Genomic DNA, 24642 nt, shown 5'->3' with positions numbered 1-24642 from the left:
ACAACAAAAACATATATCATATCAAATATGATATGATGTACTGTATGTAAATACAAAGGAAACCTAAACATCGGATATTGTCGGATATTGACTTGGTTGCTCTTGAAGACATCTTGTATGAAACAAAAGACATTTGTAGACGTTTAAAGTTCCTATGGGCACTTGGTATAGAGTTCCGCCCGAGATCAGAATCAGAATCAGAATCATCTTTATTTGCCAAGTATGTCCAAAACACACAAGGAATTTGTCTCCGGTAGTTGGAGCCGCTCTAATACAACAGACAGTCAATTTAAAGAACACTTTGGAGACAAAGACATTGACAAAAAACAATTGTGCAAAAAGATGCAGAGTCCTCTAGCACTTAGAGCAGTCGTTGGCTAGTGTGCTATTGTTCTCAGCTTGGGGGGATCGTCGCTTGTAATTAGTCAGCGATTGGAATGCATGCCAGACTGATTTAGAGTCGTTTGCGCTAAACTGTTTTTCCAACTTTGCTGCATAGTTTCTTTTTGCAATGTTAATTTCTTTAGTCAGCTGGTTTCTAGCTCGATTATACAGGGCCCTGTCCCCGCTCTGATATGCGTCCTCCTTAGCTTGGCGAAGCTGCTTAAGTTTAGCAGTGAACCACGGCTTGTTGTTGTTGAATGTGCGAAAAGATTTTGTTGGTACACAAACCTCTTCACAGAAACTGATATAGGATGTGACAGTGTCCGTATATTCATCCAGGCTGCCAGCTGAATTTTCAAAGACACTCCAGTCTTTGCAGTCTAAACAGCTTTGAAGATGGAAGGGAGTGCTCCGACCTGTTTTGCTAAATGCTCAAGTTGGTTGTGCTTGCGCATATAATGCAATAGATTCAGGAATCTCCCTGATGGAGCCCGCGACTAGCTACTCGTCGTGTTTTGATCATTCTGAAAATTTTATGCAGTTTGTTCAATGTATGTGAAGTTTGCTTTCGGTGTTGGTATTTAAATTATGTTATTTATTGTATATGGCAATTATTTAATAAAATAAATTTTTGCTTATCCGTCATCTTATTTTACTCATTTATCTATTTATTTATTTATTTTTGAGGGGGGGTATTTGAGGGGTTCCTTGACTGGGGCTCCCAGGGGGTCAAGAAACTCCTCTGGCTTCAGGTATGTCAGACTAGTCAAGCTCAATTGTACTCTGTATGATCCACTTTGTGCAACTCCAAACCCTAATTCTAATAAAGTTGGGACATTGTGTAAAACATAAATAAAAACACAATACAATAATTCCCAAATGCTTTCCAACCTATATTCATTTAAATACACAACAAAGACAATATATTTAATGTTTTTTTTTTGTTTGGTTTTGTTTTTTTGTAAATATTCACTCATTTTGAATTCGATGTGGGTAACTGCAATTCTTTCCCATTCTGGCTTGATGTACAACTTCCGTTACTTATATTTTGTGATTCATAATGCACCACACATGGGAGACAGGTCTGGACTGCTGTCAGGCCAGTCTTGTACTCACATGATTTCACTATGAAGCCACGCTGTTGTAACGCATGCCCAATATGGCTTAGCATTTTCTTACTGAAATAAGCAGGCCCAGAAAAAGATGTTGCTTGAATGGCAGCATATTTTGCTACAACATATGTATGGTATGGTATTATGCTGCCTTCACAGATGAGATGAACTTTGCACTGATATTAATCCGAATGATCCTTTTCCTCTTTAGCCCGGAGGACACAACGTCCATAATTTCCAAAAACTGTTTGAAATGTGGACTCGTCAGACCACAGCACACTTTTCCACCTTACGTCAGTCCTTCTCAGATGAGCTCGGGCCCAAAGACGCCGGTGGCGTTTCTGGCTGTTGTTGATATATGGCTTTCACTATGCATGGTAGAGTTTTAACGTGTATTTGTAGATGTCATGACAAACTATGATGACAATGCTTTTCTGAAGTGCTCCTGAGCCCACATGGCAATATCCTTTACACATTGATGCCAGTTTTAAATGCATGAAACAAAAAGTCCTTTACATAAAGTTTGATTTGAATTGGTGCACCTTCCCCATCCTTGCTTGTAAACAACTGACCCTTTCAGGGATGCTCCTTTTATACCCAATCATGCCACTCACCTGTTCCCAATTAACCTGTTCACCTGTAGATTGTTCTAAACAGGTTTTTTTTGTTTTTGTTTTTCAGCATTGCTCAACTTTCCTCATCTTTCGTTGTCCCTGTCTCAGCTTTTTTTTCCCAAACATGCTGCAGGCATCAAATTCAAAATGAGAGAATATTTGCAAAAAAAAAACAATTACGTTTATCACTTTGAAGACTAAAAATATTGTCTCTGTAGCGTATTCAATTGAAAATTGGTTGAAAATGATTTGCAAATCATTCTATTCTGTTTTTATTCACATTTTAAACGTCCCAGTTTCATTGGAATTAGGGTTTGTAAAACAATCATCAGTTTTGGTTGATTCAGTGTAGTATGTTGGCCTCAGTGAGTACCCAAGTCCTCAGTTCCTCTTTTAACATCCACAATTTCTTTGACCAGAGGATGTTACCATTATTGCTCAATGTAAAACAAACTGCTGTGTATGCAAACTAAAATTTCTGCAGATTTGTTCTTTCTTTTTTCTTTTTTTCCTGCTGATATAGCAAATATGTACAATGGCTGTAATTCAGTAATATATACTGTAGTTTTAATGCAACATTTGTCTGTCTTTTTGGTTTTGTTTTTACATTTTCCCCAATTTGGCGGTGTACATTGTAAATCATTCAGTATCGTCCAGTTTTATACTGGTCCCTGCTGAAGGATGCACAAGGGTTTTACACGTAAGATATTCTTTATAAACACAAAGACTTGTATGAATAAAATAGAAACACTTACCATTATTGAAAAGATACTCTAGCCTTTTATTATTCATATCTGTATGTAGGGCTGCAAACTTGCAACCATCCATCCATCCATGGGGCCTTGCCACCGAGGAGCTTTTTAACCACCTCGGCCACCGTCCAGCTCACACTGCACCCGACCCCTATGACCCCTCCCACAGGTGGTGAGCCCATGGGAAGGGGGACCCAGGTTACCCTTTCGGGCTGTGCCCGGCCGGGCCCCACGGGTGCAGGCCCGGCCACCGAGCGTTCGCCTTCGAGCCCCACCTCCAGGCCTGGCTCCAGAGGGGGGCCCCGGTGACCCACGTCTGGGCAAGGGAATACGTCTTCCTGAATTTTTCATCTTCATAGAGGTTTTTGGAGCTGTACCTTGTCTGGTCTCTCACCTAGGACCTGTTTGTCATGTTTGTATATATATATATATATATATATATATATATATATATATATATATATATATATATATATATATATATATATATATCGTCTCTTCAAAGATTCCAATAACTGTTTTCATCGCCATTTGTTGCGTGTTTCTCAACATCTGCAGCATCAAAAGAGCTGAAATAGTGTCACTGTCATTGAGCAGCCATTGCATGTATTGTAAGACGTGAAGCAAATGATTTGCAGCTGACAGAAAGTCTCCTTTCCACATTTTGACTGTTAATGCACTCCGGTGCTCTGATTTAGGATTTAGGTACAGATGGGAGCTCTGTCTTCCTCTGTCCACCCGAGACTGAGAAGGGCTGCCACTCGCATCCGGAAAGCTGTACTGAAGTCCCAAAGACACACCATTGATTCCTCTGCTCTCTTTCTCTATTGCCTTGAAACAATAGAATATCTTGTATAAATAACACAAATGAACCTTTTCTCAGTGTCTTACATATAATGTACAAAGTACAAGATGTCCTGAAGTTGATCCACTCTGGGCAAAATTAATACATTTTTATATAAACGACACCACCGGCACGGTGGGTGACTGGTTAGCACATCACTCCGGTTTCCTCCCACAGCCCAAAAACATGCATGCGAGGTTAATTGAAGACTGTAAATTGCCCGTAGGTGTGAACGTGAGTGCGAATGGTTGTTTGTTTCTATGTGCCCTGCGATTGGCTGGCGTCCGGTTCAGGGTGTACCCCGCCTCCCGATTGCTGGAATAGGCTCCAGCAGCTCGCGACCCGCGTGAGAATAAGCGGTAAAGAAAATGCATGGATGGATGGATGAAAGACACCGGATATTATTGTACTTTGAGATGGGAGAAAAGTCTAACGAAAGTGTGTTTTTGAACTTTGATCTCATGAATTCCAGAATCTCTGCTGCACCCTTGCCCTGTGGTGTTTGCATGTTTCCCTCGTCCTCGTCCGCTATATTGCCAAAAGCATTTGCTCACCTGCCTTGACTCAGATATGAATTTAAGTGACATCCCATTCTTAATCCATAGAGTTTTGGTCATATGGGATATTCCCCAAAACATGCATGTTAGGTTCATTGTAGTCCATAGGTCCGAATGCAAGCATCGATTCAAAACCCCTGGCCCCAGCCTGACTGCCCCACTAGTAAAATTGGTCTAGAACTGCCGCTGCCTATCCCTAGTCTTTATGCTTGCTATTGGCATAGTCTACTTGTATGTGTGAATACAGTAGGGCATCAGAAAGACATATATAAATAAAGTATCATTATTCACATCAACTATTAATACTAGCCCTAGCAGTTTTTTCCCCATAACTAATTGCATGGACGTATAACTCCGTAGTATCCTTGTTTTCTTCAACCACATTCATTAATTTGCCTCCACGAATGCTATGGTTTGCTTATGCGCTACAATACTGACCTTTGAACTACACTCATGTGGTCTTTGGGGGCTACGACGGTGACCCCTGTGGGTTGCAAACCACTTCCCAACAGCACGGCAAGTCCACCACCGTGACCTACTTGACACACTTTTGGAGTTATTGATGTCCATTTTGAAATCAATTGGTTTGAAAATTCAATTTGAAAATGATACATATGCAAGTACAAGTAAACCTAGCACAATGTGATCGTAAATGATGCCAAATAATCCAAAGTCTCCATATGATCATTTCACTCTCTTCTGACATGCAGGAAATTACGAGCAGAACCTGTGAAGCACTTTGACATCTAGTTACTAATTGACTATGGCTACGCTTGGGCCTTTGCTCCCTGCATGCTGGTGAAGTTTGATTTGAAACCTGTTGCCATCTAGTGGCCTCGAGCTTCAATGATAACGTAATGAACTTGCTGGGTGTAGGTTCAACCGTGAAATGTTCATGAAAATAATATTATTGTTAGTCACTGTAACATTTTGCACAGTTTGAACATTAACACTGTGGCTAAATATATGGGGGAAATGTACTAAGAAGTTAAATATCAATGAACTGTACTTGGACGGTGATTCTGCTCTTGTGGTACACTCCAGGGGCCCCATTAAGGACAACGGATGGATTCAAGGGCCACTTAAAAATTCTTCAGCTTGAATTCATCAAACAGGCTTAAACCAATCCACAGCGAATATAAAAAGTTTAAACACCCCTGTTAAATACCTAGGTTTTTGTGTTTTACAAAAAAATAAAACCGAGATAAATCCTTTCAAGACGTATTCCGTCATGTTACCTATAGTTTCTATAACGCAGGTAAAAATAAAATGATGTCTTTGGGATGTAAACATAAACAACTGAGATAATGTGGTAGTGTGTGTGTGCGTATGTGTGTGCGCACCCTCTTACAACCGATTCCCCCAACTGACTTACAACATGAAAAAGTTGAGAAATGATTTGTCTTAGTCTCGCTTTTTTATATCCCAAAAACCTGGCCTTTGAACAGGGGTGTGTCGACTTTTTATATCCACTGTACATCACAGCTTTCTGTTAAAGGTGAAAATGCAACAAGTTGTCGGGTTTTGAGGATTTGGGGGCGTCCCACGGCCCGCCATCCCACTACAATCGATCCAGCCCGACACCGAGCACGCAGAGCTCCGCATTTCTAACCAAATTTGAAAGCACTTGCTTGAGGATCATTAATATGATATACCTTGACACTGAGTAGAAAGTGGAGGAAACCATTTTGTTAGTCAAGTTAGCAAGTTGTTACTTGGAAACATTGAGTTGCCCACTCATACGATGACTGTGTCTGAAAATAATGATCGCGTGGGCCCACAGATAGAGTGATAGACAAAGTCGTATAAGTTTGAAGTGCACTGAAGGTATGCGCATGTGAATTTCACAATGATTAGACATTGCCCCTGCCCGGTGGCCCCGGGGGGAGGAGCCACACAGATAGATCAGAATAAATGTTTGGGTTTGGATTACTCCCCATGTTTCATCCCCTTCTGTACGGCACAACATGACATCAAGTGCAGGTACTACATTTAAAACATTTTACCATGTTATGTTTTTTTTCCAGCAGCTGTCCTTTATGTATTATGCCATCCATGTTTCTATAATTAATATTTGAATGCCTTGTTTTATGCTCTGAACTTCCTTTCTACTGACTGCTTGAATGGGGAACAACATCCAGACTCTTAATACTGTTTCACCTTAAAATTACATTTTTACACTCTAACTCAACATGTTCTCTCGTGGGACAAATACTAGCCGAGTTAAATAATAATGAAAGCTTTATGGTGGGAAAAGCAAACACTGATCCATTAGTGGCACTTAAGTATATTTGCTCTACTCCTCCCAAAAAGAGAAGTTGCATGGCCACATGCAGTACGTGAAGAATTTCATGTCGCCAGATTGTACGACCTACTACGTTACATTTATCTTGTCCAACTGGAAAAGAACAGTCAAGGCATTAAGTTTGTTATTGTGGCACTATGTGAGATGGACTAAATGTCATTGACATTGTTATCAAAAGCAGTGAGACATTAGAGGACATGGCTAACGACAATCATTTGACCGCTGTATTTATAAGAAGGATTGTTGTCCTTCCTGGAATCTGAACTTGGAGTTGGTTAAAGTTCAGCAGCAACAAGGTTGCACTTTGAGATCATCACCAGAACTGTGATTGACATTTATTTATCTTTGATTTGGGCTGGATGTTTAGCAAATAAGAAATATTGTTTTCAATATTTACTTAACTGTGTGCTACTAAAACCAAACACTTGATCTGATCTGTTTTTTCCAAGGCTCGGTGGAAATGAAATGCGGGACAAAGTAAGTCCTGCTTTTGCTCCAATTCTTTATACCTATTTCCTTATCTCCCGACGTTCTGAAAAATCCACTTGACTGTAAACCGAGAACTGCTACAGCATGAACATCCAACCTCCCAATGAAACATTGTACTGTACAGTATATCATTGAGTAAGCAACGGAGTTAGACATGAAAATAGGAGTTTGAACAGCGCTTACAGTATATTAAAGGCCGCGCCGCCACGCAGGGTTTGAGACGATTTTGTTTCTGCTCGGCGCGGCATTTTGAATCTCGGACCACTGGGACCAAAATAAGACTTTGCGTTCACAGATAAAAGTTGGATTCTGACAAAAATGGTTATTATGAGCCTCTACTTAATGGTGATTTTATTCATGTATATTCAAATCACTGACTATAAACTGCCGATAATTCAAACTTACAATAACATATGTGATACATTTGAACTGCACATACACATTACCTTCATAGTGTGTCAAACTAAAGTGGTCTGGTCTCTTATCTCTTTCTGTGAAGGAAATTTACATTTAATCCTAAAGAGGGAATAGACAACCCACTGATGGTCATCACAGAAGGTATCTGCTTCGGCGCTTCTAATCATCCACGATAGAAAACGTTATTGGAGCACCGTTCTACGGTATTTCCTCTCTTGCAGAGTCCACACCGAGACCACATCTCTGTGTTCTTAAAAAGGAGGAAGGGGAGACCTATGGATTTCACCTGAGAGTAGAATGGGTGAAACAAGGTCACATTATCCGAAATGTGGTTTCTGGAGGGGTTGCGGGGCGTTGCGGCCTTGAAGATGGAGACAGGCTTCTTGAGGTCAACAATGTCTATGTAGAGGATGCTCCTCACCAGGAGGTAAACCAGTTGAGTCTTACATTTATGTTGTCGCTTATTGATGTATTTATATGTATATCTGAGAGGTCTCTCGTGAGTGTCGTTTTATATCAAAACAGTTGTTTTGCATCAGGTGGCAAGGAGAATAAAGCGAAGTGGACATCACCTATGCTTATTGGTTCTTGATGACGAGGCGTATGAGAAAGCAGTCGCCAAGGGGCAGGACCTTCGCGATCTTGTCAAAGCATATAAGAGTGAACATTTGAAACCACCACGACTGTGTCACATCACCAGAGATCCTATCTTGGGTCTGGGCATCAACTTCACACCTATTGGAGGTAACGCCACTCTTGACACTCAGATGGTCACTGTTCGAGAGTATAAAGGCTGCGCAGGACTTTTATTTTATTTTTTTTTCCAATTTCGTCCATTTACCATTTAGCTGAAAAGGGTTGCTTCTCAGTCAACCCGGTACCTGGAGGGGCGGCCGAAAAGGCTGGCGTACATAAGGGGGATCGCCTGGTGTGGATGAATGGAGCCGTGGTTTCAGATCTCACGCACTCTGCACTCAGCAGAATGGTATGAACACTTTGATTAATGCAGAAAGATCAACTTATAGAATTATTTGGATAATGACACAATATTTATGAGTATTTCCTTCCTGTATATGTTTTGCCAGGCCTTCGCGGAAGGTGGCTTCCCTTGCTGCTTGTTTGTGGGATTCGCTGCCTTCCCCTTTGTCTTCAGTAAGTGAAAGTCATTTGTATTTTGTTGAGATCATGTCTTTGACTGGGCCATTGAGGAAGGAAATATCAGTTTTGTCACCGTAGATTTCTTCTTTCGATTGTTGTGATATTGGACATTGGAGACTTTTATTTTTTCAGAAGTTTGGATTTCCCGCTTTGGAACATTACCAGTGCTTTGCAAACCCTCAGTATTGACATTTATTAAGGCATCTCTTGATTGTATACTTTGATGATTATAGAGTTTCTCCAGAGCATTCTTGATTTGTTGATGCTATGGATTTTTCTCCAAGAATCACTCATCAAGAAAATAATTTTGTAATCATCCATTTGAGTTGCCTTCCGTAGTGGGTAAGACAAGGAAATTGAAAAGTGTGCAATGGCCGAAATCAGTCACTTGATCTCACCCCGAGAGAAGATGCTTGTAAGGTACTGAAGACAAAGGTGGAGGCAGCAATTCAAGGCAGCTGCAGTGAGGGTCTGGCCAAACATCTGCAGGAGGAAAATCTGAATTTGGTGATGTCTAATGTCTCCAGACGTCTGGCAGTCAGTGAGTGCAAATTATTTTCAATGCACCAATGAACAATTACGTTGCCTTATCCAAATATTTTTTTGAGCCCCTGAAATTGGCATAAAATGGTAATGTCACCAAATCGAACCACTAAAATTCAAGGTCAAAGTCTACACTACAGTTACATCTTGATGGTTTTAGTTCAAAAGCATTGTGATAATGTATCAGGTAAAATCATAACAAATGTTACTGTCCAAATACTTTGGGACTGAACTATATCAACAAGATGCCATTTTACAATGACTGAACTTAATATCTAATTTTGTTGTAGATGAAAAAATGTGGCAAATATATCACCATCCTAGTGATTGACAGCGAGAGTGAGAAGAAATACACTCAACTAAGGATGCCCATACTCCCTACTATGGCGGTCCCACACAACCTGCCCTATAGGTCGAGAAAACTAGATTTGGATTTGGCACCTGAGGGCTACGGTTTCCTCCTTCACTTTGAGAGGGCCCCATCAGGACGTACAGGTGAGGACTCAAAATGTGTGCCCAACACAGGTGTCACATTTTGTTCTTGAACGGTTTCTTCATATGCGACAGCTCATGTGTTGCGGAGGGTGGGCACTGGCAGTCCCGCGGGGAGGGCCGGGGTGCGGGACGGCGACGTGCTGCTGGAGGTCAATGGAGAGTCTGTGGAGTTGCTGCAGCATGATGAGATTGTGACGAGAGTGAGAGAGAGTGGCCGACATATCTCACTTACCACGATTATTCCGCAGGGCCATGAATTTTACACACAGGTTGGTGTCACTTTGCATTCAGTTTTACAGTGTGTGAATTTCAGCTGGGAATCGCACTAAAGCTCTTTACTCGGTCTAATGTTCTTGCAGTTAGGTCTGTCCCCTCTCCTCTTCTGGGAGGACGATGCTATTAAGATGGAAAACAGTGAGCCAATCTGTGCATCAGAACATTGCCAACAAAATCATAGAGTAGGTTCATCCAAGCCCAGACTGTGTTCTCTTCAAAAAGGCCCCTCGGGGTTTGGCTTCAACCTTGGCTCTATACCGCAGTGTCCCGGAACCTTCGTCAGTCAAGTAGGGTAAAAATATCACCTTTCAATTAGACTCCACATGAAGATAACATTTATTGTCTTGTTCAGGTGGCCCAAGGGAGCCCAGGGAAGAAAGCAGGACTACTAATGGGTGATATAGTGATTGAAGTTAATGGACAAAATGTGGAGCACCAATACCTGGAAGACGTGATCATGCTTGTGAAGGAAGCCGGACCATGTCTTTCCTTACTCGTCAAGGAGAAGGAGAACTACGACAACTTGAAAAAGACCGACACGCTTGATATCACCGACAGTGAGGTGACAAAATATTTCAGACGTGTAAAAATGATCAAAACAGGCACTCTATCAATGGTTAGCTACAAAGTATATAGCGTTGACCTGACATTTCTTGCTCATTCTCAATAGGGAGAAGAAACCGAGGTTTCACGCTTGTGAAATGACTCAAATTGACAACACTCCAAGCTGTACTCCTTCTCCTTCTGATGGGACTTCAAAGTGTACCGTAACTCTATTATTTCAATACTGTTCAAATTACCTGGATGGTCCACTTGAAGGATTTACATCCAATGCGCATAAAAGATACAAATATTTTGTCAATGATTTTCACTCGGTTCAATTCTGTAGGCATTAAAAGACCATCATCTTTCTGAACGTGTGTTCATAATAGAATATATATATTGATAAAGATCAACATGCATACACACCACAGACATCAATAGAAGTGTCAAAATTATTTGTACAACAATTAAAGTGCGTTCATGAAATCAATCTCCGGTGTGTAGAAATGTCACATTCAAAATATCTTTAAAACTAACTAACTTAGCCCTGATTGATAGTGATGACTTTACTCGCCAATGGATAACCTTAGGTCTATATTCCCCATAGATACTAAATGAGCAGTAGTGGGAAGTGTACTGAAGTAGATTTTTCACGTCTCTGTACTTGTGTATTTAATTTGTCCTTTTAACCCCTTATTTGAAAACCTATGTGTACTTTTGACACAGTTGGCAGAGTGATACTATGCAGCAGTCGTATCGCCGCCAACTACTAGTTCCAGGATCAACAAACTAATAATATATTGCTATAATGACAGGGGAATCACTAACTACACGTGACCTGTCTCGTCTGTCAGAAGTAAAGACTTTATTTGCAAAGCAACAAAGGATCAAATGAACAGTTTATGTAACCAACAAGTCTTTTGTAGCAACACACTGTGTAACTATTTGAGAGCACTGACTGTATGTGTTGTGTATTCATTAATCCTAAATATAGTGATGCTTTTTTTGTTGTTGTATGTTGAAGAGCAATAAATGAAAAATTTGCACAAATTTCCCCCCCACAAAATCACCTGATTAAGACAACCGTCGATATGTAGTTTGGTGTGGACAGCTGTCATGATGATCTTCAGTACACGTGGCCACACAAATTATAAACGTATATAATCAGCAAACTGCATGACCATATAATCAGTAGCTGATTAATAACACACGACTGAAAATCGATTCGTGCCTTGATAGAAGATGAGTAAACAATCTTTTATGATTGGTGCCTGCTGCTTGGATAATGCATCTTTTTCTACCTTATGGCCCCAATTAAATTCATTCACCTACCACACACACAGCAACCAAAATGATTCTGTACTGTTTTTTTTTTCTGACAAGACCCAACTATTTCAATATCATGAATCATAATGATGCTACTGTATTTTAAAGCTGTGAACTAGCTCATTATGCAGATGCTGAATGACAGGATGTTTGTTGGCACGGCTGCAGCACTGTTGATTGAAGTCATCAAGGTCCACGGACATGACAAACGCTCCTCCTAATTTATTGATTTTTTTTATTTTATGTAAATGACCTGTATGGCCAAGAGAAGAAAAATGTATGTGAATCATGGGTTGTAATTTGACCCAATTGATGATCAGCAACACATCGTGATCATTCGGTATGAGGTTTTTGTGTTTGGCTGGTTTGGGACTACCTTTGTATCAATAGAAGCTATGTCATCCAAAACAACCTGCGTAGTTGATGAAGCCAAAAGCAGACCTGAAAGGAAAATCCACACTTTGAAATATTGTATTCTCTTCCGTTACAACGGAAGCGCCTTTTCCTCATAGTTTGCCTCATAACGGGCGAAGAACCCTTCTGGTAGACCAGCCAAAATGTTCAACAATGCGCAGTGAGTTAATAGTAAAAGCCTCTCCAAATACCCCAATTCCCATGTTAAGCTTATGGCTAGGAAAATGGTTAGGGACAAGAACGGTTAGTAGTTGGAGAAAGATGGTTGGCCATTCACAAAGGGTATTTCAACATCTGACATTGAAGCAGTCTACGTCTCGGATGAACCCAGAGGAGTTACTGCTTAGCGAAAGATAAAAAGGGCACCTTGTGAAAATCCTTGTAAAATGTGTCTTTACTCTGCAATCTGCTTGACCTCGTAGCTTTGAGTCATGACTGATGGCTGAGCAGAGACACTAGCAGTGAGCGGTAGTTTTTCAGCTCCAGTTTGGGCCGCCTCCACATTCAAGGCCTGTTGGAATTCCTATACAACAGAAAGGCTTTAGGAAGTCTACACGTTTTTATCTGTCAGAATAAGATGAGAATTTCAGGATCATACCTGGATGAGCTTTGTGAAACGTTCCTTTTCTCCAAGTAGACTTTCCTTGTGAGACAGCCACAAAATGTTAAGTCCATCAAATATATCATCAAGTTCTCTCAGAAGGAGATTGCAGACTTGATAAAAGTCACCCTATTTACTTGCTTGACTATTATTTGTTGGAATCTGTTGAACATGAGGAAAAGTATACAGTATAGTGTATAACAGTAGTATAGTGACATACAGTAGCAATAAAATAAGTTGTGTACATAGTGAGATAGTATGCAGCTTTCCACATTGTCTTGCAATTATGAATTCAGTCATTGCAACTATGACTACATTGCACAGCTTTACTTACATCGGATTTGAAATCATATTGACTTCCAAAAGGGTTTTCAGCTGTGGATTACTGTTGGACCAAACGTAGTTGTTTGTTTATTATTGAGCATAATATCCATGTGTGGGGGGGGGGGGGGGGGGGGGGGACAAGACAAATACGTATGTTTGAGGTCTCACCTGTCCGTCAGTTTCTTGAAGAGTGGACATTTAGTTTTGTCACTGGAACTAGCTAAAATGTCAAAACTCGAATCAATGCCGACAAAACTATAGATCAGGTGGGTACACGGGTTTGGTTGGATGTTGTCAATCTTGAAATGTCCAATCTCCCATCGTTGGTCCGATACGCTGTTATAGAGACACACAAGTCGTTGAGCCTGAAAGATTTGAAAAATCGCTACCCTTTAATGACCTAATACAGTATTTAGACTTTGCAAACTTGCTCGATGGATCTGAAAAGCAAGAAATGAACTTACCCAACCAAGCAACGGTCAGCCAGAGACCTGCAAATTGACATACTTCATCAGAATATTCAAACTTCAAACGCAACCCATCTGACATGAAATGTTCAAAAAACATGTACTGTACATACTTTACTTGTACGCCTTACCTGCAACAATGAATTTCTGCATGTTGGTACTATAAAGTTACAAAAAGAGTGATTAGAGGAAATGGGATGCAAGAGTTCATATCCTCAGAATTGATCAAATAGCTGAGTTAAGAGCAATAAAATAGGAAATTTTCCTTACATTTTGTGGGACAGTGAAGATTTAATCAGTGACCAAAGAACATCTGGAAGGATTGGATGAAAAAAAATGGAGGGCTGGTAATCATGTTTAGTATTTTTCATGGTGCACTCATCTGAGTTAAGTGACAGCATGGCTTCAATTCCCACTCAGTGACGCTGGATATGATTCTGTCAAAATGTGCCTTGTGAGTGACTGACACAGAGTCCAGTCTACGGTATAGACTACCTTATGCCCAAAGTCAGCTGGGATAGACTTTAGCTACCCGCAATCCTGAGCAGGATAAGTGCTATAGAAAATGGATAGATGGATTTTTTTTTTTTTAGCATTGTATTGTAGTAAAGTCAAGCTTTATTTTCACTGATATTGTAGTGAGCATTATCGGGCTACTTGTGGCATGTTAAATCTTTTTTTTTTTTTTTTACTTTAAATGGGTACACTGTAACAAATTGTCCTGTAAAGTAACAGTAAAGCTTAGCTGCCAGCTTGTTACAGTTTTTTTTTTTTTACAGCTCTGCTACAAACTGTGAGGCAGACGCTCTAACCAGTCGCCCACCGTGCCGCCTGGGGAACACCTATAAACCCTATATTAAGAAAAACCTTACAGGAACCATCAAAGAAACCATGGGGAACACCTATAAACCCTATATTAAGAAAAACCTTACAGGAACCATCAAAGAAACCAAGTGTACCGTGATAGTTGTTTTCTATTTGGGAGTGAAAAAAAGCTAACTGGGTTCTAGTTGTTTTCTATTTGGGAGTGAATAAAAGCTAACTGGTTTCTTGTTGTTTTCTATTTGGGAGTGAATAAATGCTAACTGGGTTCTAGTTGTTTTGTATTTGGCACTGAAAAAAAGGTAACTGGGTTCTTGTTGTTTTCTATTTGGGAGTGAATAAAAGCTAACTGGGTTCTAGTTGTTTTCTATTTGGGAGTGAATAAAAGCTAGCTGGGTTTTAGTTGTTTTCTATTTGGGAGTGAATAAAAGCTAACTGGGTTCTAGTTGTTCTATTTGGGAGTGAATAAAAGCTAACTGGGGCGTAAACCGTCGCGAGATGACGCTGCGTCTTTATTCCGCTGAACTCTCCTTGGATCAAACACGAACGATTCCGTTCGTTGTCGTTTCGCTTTTATGACGATTGTCGTGACGAAGGTATAAAACAGCGACACGTGCGCAGCAAGGCCACAGTCGCCGACGTTGTCAGGACGAGGACTAGCAATCCGCTTCACGCCGACACAAATTGGAGCGTTTCTTGTAAGTACTTGACAATCTCAAAAAAAAAAAAAAAACAACTTCATATACTACTATACAAGGCTATGATTGTATAATGTGAAGTTTTGTCAAATATACAAGACATAACGCATAATTATCTTTCAAGTCGCGCACCAACATAATTAATTGCATCTACTCATGCATCCATTTTCATTGACATTATTTTTTGGCTGTAAATGGTTATCCTCGTGTATGAATGGTGGTATCCAAATAAACATGGCTTGCCTTACAATTAAGTATTTTCTTTATTATACACAGAAATGTATTTGGTCAGACATGTTATACAATCGTATACAATTATACTTACATGTACACTGATTACATTGATACTACTTAAGACTAAATTTAGGATTTGTACTTGAACCCAACTGCACTTTTAACATCAAAACGGTTCATCATAGGAAGCAGATAAGATGAAATCATACAAGTGAAGTTCACTGCTGTTAAATTAAATTTGAAATATTGTGAGCTTTCCCATAGCTAACGTGTGACCAACGGCGTGAAGAACATGTACATGTACCCCAGCAGAGAGGTGTTTGCTGCTTTTCCATCTCATGTCTGCATTCCATGGTTTTTCCATTTTGATTTAAAATAAGGTTATGTGCTAAGGCCTAAGTGTTGACATTTTATTATATTTAAAATATTGTAAGCAGGGGCACCGTCAGGCGGTGGCCACTGCCCCCCACCTATACATTTTCCAGGATTGAACCCCGGTCCTCAGAACTGTGAGGCTGACGCTCTAACCAGTCATCCACTGTGCCACAGAAAAGTTAAATAAAAATTGCAAATGTATTTAACTTGAAAGTTAATAAAAGATTTACATATCACTAAAGGGGAGCCCACGTACCACTAGTGGTTAGAGAACCATATTTTGAGGAACCACTGCTTTTGGCCACTTGACTTTAAAGTGACCACTTTAGTGGGAACATTTTGGTAGCAAAGTTACTGTTAACTGTGGTTTGCTTCAAGGGAAGGAGCTCGAGTAACACATTTTTTTCTTCTCAGGTGCAAACATGCAGATCTTTGTGAAGACAGTTACTGGAAAGATGATTGTTCTCAAGGTTGAGGTCAATGACACCATTACAAATTTGAAGACCAAAATCCAGGACAAGGAAGGCGTTCCCCCACACCTGCAAAGTCTGATGTTCGCAGGCAAGCAACTGGAAGATGACCGTACCCTCTCTGACTATGACATCCAGAAAGAGTCCACCCTCCAAAATGTTCTGGGTCTGCGAGGTGGCATGCAGATTTTTGTGAAGACCCTCACTGGTAAAACAGTAACTATTGAAGCTGAGGCTAGTGATTCTGTAGAAAATCTAAAAGTCAAAATCCAGAACAAGGAAGGTATTCCTCCTCATCAGCAGAGGCTTATCTTTGCTGGCAAACAGTTGGAAGATGGCCACACCCTCTCCGATTACAACATTCAGAAAGAGTCTACCCTCCATCTTGTGCTGCGGCTGCGAGGTGGAATGCAGATCTTTGTGAAGACCCTGACTGGCAAGACCATCACTCTTGAGGTTGAGGGCAGTGACACTGTTGAGAATGTGAAGGCCAAAATCCAAGACAAGGAAGGCATTCCCCCTGATCAGCAGAGGCTGATCTTTGCTGGCAAACAGTTGGAAGATGGTCGCACCCTCTCTGACTACAACGTTCAGAAAGAGTCTACCCTTCATCTTGTCCTGCGGCTGCGAGGTGGAATCCAGATCTTTGTGAAGACCCTCACTGGCAAGACCATCACTCTTGAGGTTGAAGGCAGCGATACTGTTGAGAATGTCAAAGCCAAAATCCAGGACAAAGAGGGTATTCCCCCTGATCAGCAGAGGCTGATCTTTGCTGGCAAACAGTTGGAAGATGGTCGCACCCTCTCTGACTACAACGTTCAGAAAGAGTCTACCCTCCATCTTGTGCTGCGGCTGCGAGGTGGAATGCAGATCTTTGTGAAGACCCTGACTGGCAAGACCATCACTCTTGAGGTTGAGGGCAGTGACACTGTTGAGAATGTGAAGGCCAAAATCCAAGACAAGGAAGGCATTCCCCCTGATCAGCAGAGGTTGATCTTCGCTGGCAAACAACTGGAAGATGGCCGCACCCTCTCTGACTACAACATCCAGAAGGAGTCCACCCTCCACCTTGTCCTGCGTCTCAGAGGAGGCATGCAGATCTTTGTGAAGACCCTGACTGGCAAGACCATCACTCTTGAGGTTGAGGGCAGTGACACTGTTGAGAATGTGAAGGCCAAAATCCAAGACAAGGAAGGCATTCCCCCTGATCAGCAGAGGTTGATCTTTGCTGGTAAGCAACTGGAAAATGGCCGCACCTTATCTGACTACAACATTCAGAAGGAGTCTACCCTTCATCTTGTCCTGCGTCTCAGAGGTGGGATGCAGATTACTGTGATGACCCTCATAGGCAAGATTATCCCCCTTGAGGTAGATAGCAGTGACAGTGTTGAGAATGTGAAGGCCCAAATCCAGGACAAGGAAGGCTTTCACGCTGACATGCAGAGGTTGATGTTTCTTGGACACCTGCTGGAGAATGGCTGTACCCTCTCTCACTACAACGTCCATAAAGATGCTACACTACATCTTGTCGTATGGCTACGAGGTGGCATGCAGATCTTTGTGAAGACTTTGACTGGTAAAACCATCACTCTTGAGGTTGAGTCCAGTGACACTGTTGAGAATGTCAAAGCAAAAATCCAGGACAAGGAAGGTATTCCCCCTGATCAGCAGAGGATTATCTTTGCTGGCAAGCAGCTGGAAGACGGGCGCAGCCTTTCTGACTACAACATCCAGAAAGAGTCCACCCTCCATCTAGTCCTGCGGCTTCGAGGTGGCGTGCAGATCTTCGTGAAGACACTCACTGGCAAGACCATCACCCTTGAGGTCGAGAACAGTGACACAGTTGAGAATGTCAAAGCCAAAATCCAGGACAAGGAAGGCATTCCCCCTGATCAGCAGAGGTTGATATTTGCTGGCAAACAGTTGGAAGATGGTCGCACCCTCTCTGACTACAACATTCAGAAAGAGTCTACCCTCCATCTTGTCCTGCGGCTTCGAGGTGGAATGCAGATCTTTGTGAAGACCCTCACTGGCAAGACCATCACTCTTGAGGTGGAAGGCAGCGATACTGTTGAGAATGTCAAAGCCAAAATCCAGGACAAAGAGGGTATTCCCCCAGATCAGCAGAGGCTGATCTTTGCTGGCAAACAGTTGGAAAATGGTCGCACCCTCTCTGACTACAACGTTCAGAAAGAGTCTACCCTCCATCTTGTGCTGCGGTTGCGAGGTGGAATGCAGATCTTTGTGAAGACCCTGACTGGCAAGACCATCACTCTTGAGGTTGAGGGTAGTGACACTGTTGAGAATGTGAAGGCCAAAATCCAAGACAAGGAAGGCATTCCCCCTGATCAGCAGAGGTTGATCTTCGCTGGCAAACAACTGGAAGATGGCCGCACCCTCTCTGACTACAACATCCAGAAGGAGTCCACCCTCCACCTTGTCCTGCGTCTCAGAGGAGGCATGCAGATCTTTGTGAAGACCCTGACTGGCAAGACCATCACTCTTGAGGTTGAGGGCAGTGACACTGTTGAGAATGTGAAGGCCAAAATCCAAGACAAGGAAGGCATTCCCCCTGATCAGCAGAGGTTGATCTTCGCTGGCAAACAACTGGAAGATGGCCGCACCCTCTCTGACTACAACATCCAGAAGGAGTCCACCCTCCACCTTGTCCTGCGTCTCAGAGGAGGCATGCAGATCTTTGTGAAGACCCTGACTGGCAAGACCATCACTCTTGAGGTTGAGGGCAGTGACACTGTTGAGAATGTGAAGGCCAAAATCCAGGACAAGGAAGGCATTCCCCCTGATCAGCAGAGGTTGATCTTTGCTGGTAAGCAACTGGAAAATGGCCGCACCTTATCTGACTACAACATTCAGAAGGAGTCTACCCTTCATCTTGTCCTGCGTCTCAGAGGTGGGATGCAGATTATTGTGATGACCCTCTTGGGCAAGATTATCCCCCTCGAGGTAGATAGCAGTGACAGTCTTGAGAATGTGAAGGCCCAAATCCAGGACAAGGAAGGCTTTCACCCTGACATGCAGAGGTTGATGTTTCGTGGACGCTTGCTAGAGAATGACTGTACCCTCTCTCACTACAACGTCCATAACGATGCTACACTATGTCTTGTCGTATGGCTACGAGGTGGCATGCAGATCTTTGTGAAGACTTTGACTGCTAAAACCATCACTCTTGAGGTTGAGTCCAGTGACACTGTTGAGAATGTCAAAGCAAAAATCCAGGACAAGGAAGGTATTCCCCCTGATCAGCAGAGGATTATCTTTGCTGGCAAGCAGCTGGAAGACGGTCGCAGCCTTTCGGACTACAAGATCCAGAAAGAGTCCACCTTCCATCTAGTCCTGCGGCTTCGAGGTGGCGTGCAGATCTTTGTGAAGACCCTCACTGGCAAGACCATCACCCTTGAGGTCGAGAACAGTGACACAGTTAAGAATGTCAAAGCCAAAATCCAGGACAAGGAAGGCATTCCCCCTGATCAGCAGAGGTTGATATTTGCAGGCAAACAATTAGAAGATGGCCGCACTCTCTCTGATTACAACATCCAGAAAGAGTCAACCCTCCATCTTGTCCTGCGTCTGAGAGGTGGGTGCTAGAGCAACTCGGATTTCCAAACCTGAAACCTCTCAAGCCAATATGTATGACTTGCTAAATGTGATTGAATAAAAGATTAAACCAAGTCCATTAATTTATTGTCTTGATGAGTTTGGAGATTTGTCTTTTATTACTGAGGTGTCACTGATGGTTTCGTGGTACAGCTGCCTGACTTGGGTGCAGTCAGTGTGGGTTCAACCCCCACTCAGTGACTGAATTTGACCAGTTCAGGGTGTAGTTTTGCCCATGACTGAATTTGACCAGTTCAGGGTGTAGTTTTACCTTTTGCCCAGTCAGCTGGGATAGGCTCGAGCACCTTGTGACCGTGAACAGGATAAACGGTATTGGGAATGGATGGATTACTAAGGCAACGAGTACAGCATTCTCACCAAATGGGACTTTGTAAATTGACAACATGGATGGTAATGACTACAACAAAGATATTTTTTTACACCCAGTAGCTCTTTGGTTTGGTGTCTGCGGCCTTGGGATTAATTTGTAATTCATAAAATTAAAATTAAACTTGGAAATTCAAATTTTGCAAACGTTTATGCCTTTGAGACCACTGCTTACTATTGAGACATAATGCTGGGCACAGATGGCCTGAAAGCTTGAGTGCTTTAAAGAAGCTTCATTTGGCTGTCATGTCTAAGGAGGAGTGCTAACAATTTACTGCTACTAAGGATATACAATAACATGCCCATGTCCAGAGCAAAACATGAACAGCTTTCCAAGAAATTAACTTGGGAGTCACTTAATATGAAAATAACAAAGTTGTACTCATTTTTATTTAATGACACGGTTAATGAATATGGATTTAAAACCTGGATTTAAGTGTCAAAATGAATATGAATTTATAACCTGGATAGTTTTACTACTAGTGTTATTCTAAAGAGTTCAAGTGTGTGATGAATACTGGTTTGTGTTATTCTAAAGAGTTCAAGTGTGTGATGAATACTGGTTTTTGACGGGTGTTCCTAATATATTGACAATTACAGATTATTGTCTCATTGGAACGACGTATCAAAATCGAGGATTGATGGCATAAATATATCGAGAGACGAATTATTTGATAGCGATATTTTTTGCACTTGTCAATAGGACGGGGTGTTTCTGTACAGGCAGTTTATGCAGCTCTCGCTTAGGGTCCTTTGCTGGAGGTGACATTCAGCCGGCTAAAGCAGGAGACAATAACACGGGTATTTTTGTACAGGCAGTTTATGCAGCTCTCGCTTAGGGTCCTTTAGCTGGAGGTGACATTCAGTCGGCTAAGCAGGAGACAAGTCGACCATCGTCTTACAATGGCGCAGGCAGTGCAAAAGCTGGTCGCTAAAGTACCAACTTTGGTTGGCGGTGAGTTACTTCGTAGATTAATGACGTTCAGTTAGGACTCGCTATTTCTTTGCAGGCTGTCCTATGGCCGTTAGCACGACCTAGCTTGACTGGTGGCTAATAAAATGGAATAGTTGTGGTAGCTATTGCGAGTTGACATAAACAAATGCTAATAAAATGAATAGTTGTGGTAGCTATTGGGAGTTGACGTAAACAAAAGTCTGTCTTTTGGCTAAATTACAGGTTATAGTTGCTAGTTGATGGTCGTTCATTTGTAGGAAGCTCAGCGCTAACGTTAGCATTAGCCGTCTTGGCGCTTGCTAACGTGTGTCCTCGCCTCTCAGCCGCCGTCACCTACTCCAAACCTCGGCTAGCAACCTTCTGGCATTACGCCCGTGTTGAACTTGTTCCACCGAGTCCAGCCGAGATCCCCAAGGCCATCGAGGGGGCAACCAACATCATCAAGGGTTTCCAGACTGGACGGCTGGGACAAACGACAGTGAAGGTGCGTTAACGCGGATTCACACACGAAGATGCGCTTTTCTCTGCCCGACATGAATTGTGGAATAAAAAGACGCTAGTTGGGGATTGTGTATTTAACAGCAAAGCCACACGCGTCATCCCGACGCTTGAACAATTTACTATAATACATATTCCCACACACCCTGTTGAGAGGTCCCAAACATGAAATGCTTGAATTATTTCTTTGTGCCATTATGACAGAAATACGTTCTTTTGGAGCTGCTTTCCTTTACCTCTTTCAAAAGTGGGGGCGAACTTGAAAGCACTTGAAAAGGACTTCAGTTTGACTGTTGGAACCGTGTGTGGTAGTTTAAATGCTATTGAACAGCCCTGCGTCGTCATGTACTATTTTGTGCTCCAAGACAAAAACATAAGACGGCATGGTTCAGATCAAATCTCTGCGCTGTCTGACAGTTACCTCCATCCTCAATTTCAAAAACTCAATTTACTAAAGCTTCTCTTTTGGGTAGGGAAATTGTACTTTCATCCACTAGCATTGGATGAGCAATATTGTCGTTGGCCATGCATGTCTTGCTTTTTTTTTTTTTTTTTTTATAAATGCATTTTTTTTTTTAATGCAGCTCTTGTGGTGGATCTGTTAGACTGAGCAGGACAAATACACAGTGTATCTGGAAAGTAGTCAAACTCAAAGCGCTTTCATGTTTTACACATTTTATGTTACAGCCTTATTCCAAAATTGGGCTCGCGCTGCCCGTTGGCCACCTTGCCAATGGTTAATTGAAACAATGTGTTGAAGCCAATATTGCCGACGTTCGGCATAACTTTTTTTTTTTTTTTTTTTACAGATTTATTTTTAAAAAGACACCTAAGAAATCGAATGCACATTTATTCACAACCTTCGCCAAGGCCCCCATGGTGACTCTTTCAGATGGAAAACACTCCTCAGTAAACGCGGCAGCCATGTACAGAGACATCCAGGATTAAAACCTGTTCCAGAGTGTTCTTGACCACAAACTGGGGTGACGCTTCATCTTTGAGCAGGCCAGCAACCTTAAGCACAGCCAAGATAGCCAAGGAGTGGCTTCGGCCAGGACAACTTTGTGAATGTCCTTGAGTGGCCCAGACTTGAATCCAATTGAACATCTGTGGAGACATCTGAAAATGACATTGGCATGCATTGAGGCTCCCCATCCAACCTGATTAACTGCCCAAAGATACAGTGGTTCCCCCCCCCCCCTTCCTGATTTCTTTTTTTGCATGTTTGTCACACTTTAAATGTTTCCTGTCATCAAAAAATTTAAATATTGCTAAACGACAACACAAGTAAGCACAAAATGCAGTTTTTAAATGTTGTTTTATTATTTAGGGAGGAAAAAATTCCAAACCTACATGGCCGTGCATGAAAACCTGATTGACCCCTAAACCTAATAACTGGTTTGGCCGCCCTTAGCACCAACAACTGCAATCAAGCGTTTGCGATAACTTGCAATGAGTCTCTTCCAGCGCTGTTGAGGAATTTTGTCCCACTCATCTTTGCAGAATTGTAATTCAGCCACATTGGAGGGTTTTCGAGCATGAACTGCCTTTTTAAGGTCACGCCAGAGCATTTCAATAGGATTGAGATCAGGCCTTGGACTAAGCCACTCCAAAGTCTTCATTTTGTTTTTCTTCAGCCATTCAGAGGTGGACTTGTTAGTGTATTTTGGATCATTGTCCTGCTGCAGAACCCGAGTTTGTTTCAGCAACAGAGGGCCAGACATTCTCCTTCAAGATTTTTTGGTATACAGCAGAATTCGTGGTTCCATTTAGTCTTCTAGGTCCTGAAGCAGCAAAACAGCCCCAAGACCATCACACGAATACCACCATATTTTACTGTTGGTATTATGATCTTTTTCTGAAATGAGATGTTTATTTTGTGGTATTTGTAAAAATTATCCTTTCTGGCAGTTCTTCATTTTTGAAACAATCTGTTTACAGTGACTTGTGAAAAACACTTAGGATTCTTCCAAGAATCAAAATGGTGAACATCTGGTGTTTACTTTAAAACTGTTGATTTGTGTTCCATCTCATTCTTAATCTTGTTTCTCTGTTCATTGAAAGAACCATTTGTTAGATTATTGATCTGAATGTGTTTTTCCCTCTTTACAGGATGCTTTAAGGAATGGGCTGGTGGCAACTGAAGTCCTGATGTGGTTTTACATTGGAGAGTGCATTGGAAAAGGAGGAATTATTGGCTATGCTGTCTGAACTTTTGGACTGTCGTTATTATTCTATTCCTCTTGAGCATTGTGTGCGCTACATCCTGCAAAATGTCTGGGAACAATAAACAGATGTCTATTATTACAAAAGTTTCCCCCCCCCATGTTTTCTCTAGTGCAATGTTTGGTTGCAACTCTTTGGTAGTCGTTTGACTTTCCAACGTTACAAGTATTCAAGATATTCATTTGTGAAGTAGATGTTTTTGATGCTTCCCAGATGTGTAGCATTTACTTTTTTAATCAAGGAAGATCACAGCTTCTGAAAGTTTGCCTCATAATTAGTTGGACAAGGAGTAAGGAGCTCTTGAATTTTCAGAAACTTGTGTACATTTAAAGTAAATGACTGAATATAAATAGGGTTTTGGTATTTGGCCTGGCCACCCATTAAATGAGAGATGACAGGACTAAGTATGTATAAATATAGGGCACTCAAATTCTCCCCCCCCCCATATGGTCGATTTTTGGAACAAACATCTGCTGTGTTGTTTTTCTGTTCGACTCCTTTTGAAAGAAGAGCAAGTTATGCAAAAAGTACTCAAACATGGACAGTTGGGCGTGCATTCAAAAGTTAGAGAAGGTCAAATAAAGTTCACCTTTAGTGGTTATACAATCGTGCCGTTTAGGTTCATCCTGAAACTTCACTGAAAGCAGGATATCCCTAACTTTTTTGTCTGCATAAAATGAAATCTGAAAGTAAAGATAAGCGCGAGAGGAATACATTTTTATTCTGGATTTTACCCCTACT

General features: G+C 41.7%; 3 protein-coding genes across 4 annotated transcripts; all 3 read left to right on the top strand.

Moving 5' to 3' along the window:
- The first annotated feature begins 6181 nt into the window (after window positions 1-6181).
- nherf4b (NHERF family PDZ scaffold protein 4b) lies at window positions 6182-9636 on the top strand. Its single transcript, XM_061752600.1, has 8 exons — window positions 6182-6246; window positions 7018-7045; window positions 7557-7615; window positions 7696-7901; window positions 8014-8218; window positions 8323-8459; window positions 8560-8626; window positions 9466-9636. The coding sequence occupies exons 1-8, from the start codon at window positions 6231-6233 to the stop codon at window positions 9504-9506; spliced, it is 759 nt and encodes a 252-aa protein (XP_061608584.1). The 5' UTR covers window positions 6182-6230; the 3' UTR covers window positions 9507-9636.
- A 733-nt stretch (window positions 9637-10369) lies between these two features.
- LOC133467545 (polyubiquitin-A-like) lies at window positions 10370-19910 on the top strand. 2 transcript variants are annotated; one of them, XM_061752531.1, is made up of 3 exons: window positions 10370-10508; window positions 10617-10708; window positions 16165-19910. In XM_061752531.1, the coding sequence occupies exons 2-3, from the start codon at window positions 10648-10650 to the stop codon at window positions 19824-19826; spliced, it is 3723 nt and encodes a 1240-aa protein (XP_061608515.1). In that variant the 5' UTR covers window positions 10370-10508; window positions 10617-10647; the 3' UTR covers window positions 19827-19910. The 2 variants fall into 2 exon arrangements, with proteins under 2 accessions (XP_061608515.1, XP_061608516.1); XM_061752532.1 differs by lacking the exons at window positions 10370-10508; window positions 10617-10708 and adding an exon at window positions 13296-15141.
- A 1107-nt stretch (window positions 19911-21017) lies between these two features.
- Window positions 21018-23987, top strand: atp5l (ATP synthase, H+ transporting, mitochondrial F0 complex, subunit g). The gene is made up of 3 exons (XM_061752612.1): window positions 21018-21177; window positions 21501-21661; window positions 23788-23987. Exons 1-3 carry the CDS (start codon window positions 21126-21128, stop codon window positions 23884-23886), a joined length of 312 nt encoding a protein of 103 aa, XP_061608596.1. The 5' UTR covers window positions 21018-21125; the 3' UTR covers window positions 23887-23987.
- The last annotated feature ends 655 nt before the right edge of the window (window positions 23988-24642 follow it).

The sequence above is a fragment of the Phyllopteryx taeniolatus genome, chromosome 17 (assembly GCF_024500385.1).
Source record: "Phyllopteryx taeniolatus isolate TA_2022b chromosome 17, UOR_Ptae_1.2, whole genome shotgun sequence".
Taxonomy (NCBI): Eukaryota; Metazoa; Chordata; class Actinopteri; order Syngnathiformes; family Syngnathidae; genus Phyllopteryx; species Phyllopteryx taeniolatus.
Note: the sequence above shows the minus strand (reverse complement) of the source record. Positions and strands in the feature narration are given on the sequence as shown.